The sequence below is a fragment of the Prunus persica genome, chromosome G7 (genome assembly GCF_000346465.2).
Source record: "Prunus persica cultivar Lovell chromosome G7, Prunus_persica_NCBIv2, whole genome shotgun sequence".
Lineage (NCBI taxonomy): Eukaryota > Viridiplantae > Streptophyta > Magnoliopsida > Rosales > Rosaceae > Prunus > Prunus persica.
This window is the reverse complement of record NC_034015.1, coordinates 13,293,731-13,296,890: the sequence shown is the minus strand read 5'-3', so window position 1 is coordinate 13,296,890 and position 3,160 is coordinate 13,293,731. Positions and strand designations below refer to the sequence as shown.

General features: G+C 41.2%; 1 protein-coding gene across 1 annotated transcript; it reads left to right on the top strand.

The window, feature by feature from the left end:
• On the top strand, nt 1–3,160 carry LOC18771178 (beta-fructofuranosidase, insoluble isoenzyme 1). Its single transcript, XM_020568637.1, has 6 exons — nt 1–190; nt 669–677; nt 768–1,621; nt 1,798–2,207; nt 2,342–2,444; nt 2,566–3,160. Exons 1-6 carry the CDS (start codon nt 1–3, stop codon nt 2,761–2,763), a joined length of 1,764 nt encoding a protein of 587 aa, XP_020424226.1. The 3' UTR covers nt 2,764–3,160.

The following is a 3,160-nucleotide window of genomic DNA, read 5'->3' as shown; positions in this document are numbered from 1 at the left end:
ATGGATTTTGTAAGAAAGCTAGTTCCGGTTTTTTTATTTGCTTCGTGTGTTTTGTTGGTCACAATTAACGATAATAGAGTAGAAGCGTCGCATAGGGTATACTCTAGGCTTCAAAGTGTTCCTGCCGGTGAGGTGAAGCAACTACACAGAACTGCCTACCATTTTCAACCTCCACAGCACTGGATTAACGGTATTGTCTTATAAAACATTATGATTAGTGTTATCGTTTTTTCAAATAAATCATTAAGTTTTTCTGATCTAGGGGTACATAAATTGTAAAAAAAGAATTAAGAGTTTGGTATATATATTTCACTTTCATTTAATAAAGGAAATTAAAATATATTTGGAAAGAAAATTGATGTCTATATAGGTTGCATTTTTTTGGTGTAATTTTTGTATGTTACGGCTGGTGTATCATCCAATACACATGGAACAGTGGAAATATTCTCTTTTTCTCGGGGTTGAGATGCATTTATGCGTAATTAATGCATGTGAGATTCGTTAATTTGCTTGTTTCGTCCCTAACATCTTGACTGTGATCACGAACAATATTAATTCAAGCAATTGGTATTTTAAAGTTGTTCATTCATAAATTACTTCACTCACTGACTCTTGTTTTGCTTTCGGATATTTCCATGGCGCGCGGCTGATAAACCAACCATCGACAGACCCAAATGGTGAGTAATCTTTGGCATTAACAATATCAAAACTTCTCAATAGCAGTTAATTGGATCTTCTTAGTTAACTTTTGACTGCAAATTGCGCAGGACCCATGTACTTCAATGGTCTCTACCACCTTTTCTACCAATACAATCCCAAAGGTTCTGTGTGGGGAAACATTGTGTGGGCCCACTCTATCTCCAAAGACCTCATCAACTGGGAAGCCCTACCCCACGCCGTCTTCCCCTCCAAACCCTTCGACGTAAACGGTACTTGGTCCGGCTCCGTCACCATCCTCCCCGGCAACCGCCCCGTCATCCTCTACACCGGCCTTGACAACGACAAGCGACAGATCCAAAACTACGCCGTTCCGGCCAACGTATCCGACCCCTACCTCCGGGAATGGCTCAAGCCGGATGACAATCCCCTCGTCATCCCCAGCTCAGACATGAACGCCAGCCAATTCCGTGACCCCACGACTGCATGGTGGCACGGCGGCCATTGGAGAATGCTGGTGGGTGGCAAGAGAAAGCACAGAGGGATGGCGTGGCTTTATCGGAGCAAGGACTTCAAGCACTGGGTCAAGGCCAAGCACGCTCTCCACTCTGCCTCCCAAACTGGCATGTGGGAGTGCCCCGATTTTTTCCCCGTTTCGTTGCATGGGAAGAATGGAATGGACACATCAAAAGTTGGTGAGGACGTGAAGCATGTGTTCAAAGTGAGCCTTGATGAGACTCGCTATGAATATTACACAGTCGGGAAATATGATCCTGAGGGTGATATCTATTTGCCAGATAACACTTCGGTTGATGGTAGGGATGGGTTGAGATTGGATTATGGGAATTTTTATGCTTCCAAGACTTTCTTTGATCCTTCAAAGAATAGGAGGATCCTGTGGGGTTGGGCTAATGAGTCTGATACAGCTGAAGATGATACAGCTAAGGGATGGGCTGGAGTTCAGGTATGGTTTCTGGGCCTATATCTTTTTCCTTTCAGCTGACGGTGATTAATTATTGTCGTATTAAAAATGTGTTTTTTTTGTTGTTGTTGAAGAAATACTATATTTATGAACCATTGTAGACAACATTACTATATATTGGCATTTCTTAATTTTTTATGGGTGTTATAATTTTGCAGGCAATTCCAAGGGAGGTGTGGCTGAGCCCTGATGGGAAACAAGTGCTCCAATGGCCTGTTGCAGAATTAGAAACTTTGAGGGGACAAAAGGTCGACTTGAAAAGTATTCAAAATATCATACCGGGAAAACTTGTTGAAGTTAAAGGAATAACCGCTGCTCAGGCTGACGTTGATGTTACATTCTCGCTGGCGAGCTTGGACAAAGCTGAGGAGTTTGACCCTAACTGGGAAAAGCTTGACGCCGAATCAGTTTGTGCCCTAAAGCGTTCGCATGTTCAAGGGGGCGTCGGTCCTTTTGGGCTCGCGACGTTGGCTTCACAAAACCTAGAGGAGTTCACTCCTGTCTTCTTTAGGGTTTTTAAAACTAAAGCCAATAAGCATAAGGTTCTCATGTGCTCTGATGCAAAAGGGTTTGTCTCTGTCCTCCTATTTGTCTCTGTCCTCCTATTTGTCTCTGTCCTCCTATCTCCAACTATTAGCTCAACTTTTCTTTATTTTTCTTTTTAAAAATAAAATTAACACTGAATTTAATTGGATGGAGCAGTTCAACTTTGAGGCCGTTTGACATCAAACAGTATAGACCATCATTTGCTGGCTATGTAGATGTAGATTTAGCTGCTGAGAAGAAGATTTCTCTAAGGAGTTTGGTACGAATTACCTTTAACCCTTTCTTTTTCTCAGTTTAATTGCAACTCATTTTTATAAGTAAAAAAGTTTTTCAAGAACTCATAACTAATATCCTTCTTTTTTTCTTTTTTCCAATTGCAGATTGATCATTCCGTTGTCGAAAGTTTCGCAGCTGGAGGAAAAACATGCATCTTGTCCAGGGTTTATCCCACATTAGCTGTCAACGATGCTGCTCACTTGTTCGTGTTCAACAATGGGACCGAGCCTGTTTCTGTACAGACCCTCAGCGCATGGAGCATGAGTCCTCCTAAGCTAATGAACCAAAATTTAGACTTCTGAGCAGAGAATAGATATGATGTAATCAGGCATGTTATAGTAATCTAAGGCCATCTCCAGTCATGGGCTATATCCCAAATATAGCCTTAAATTAATGCAAAACCCATCTGCAGTCATGGGCTAAATAAAATTTTGGCCAAATTTGGAGGGCCACATTTAACCCTTTAGCCCTCCAACCGGGCCAAATATAGCCCAGTTTTGGCCTAGGCCAAATTTATAATGGGCGCCCCATCTATGTACTTTTCAACAACTAATCATTGAAGCACTCTCCACTCTCTTTTTTAAAAGCTGGATATATATTATATATTTTTAAAAGCTTTTTGAATGTTTCTTGTTGACAATGACTGTTGGAATCCATACCTATCCACTCCCCCTTTCAAAAAATAAAATATAATAATAA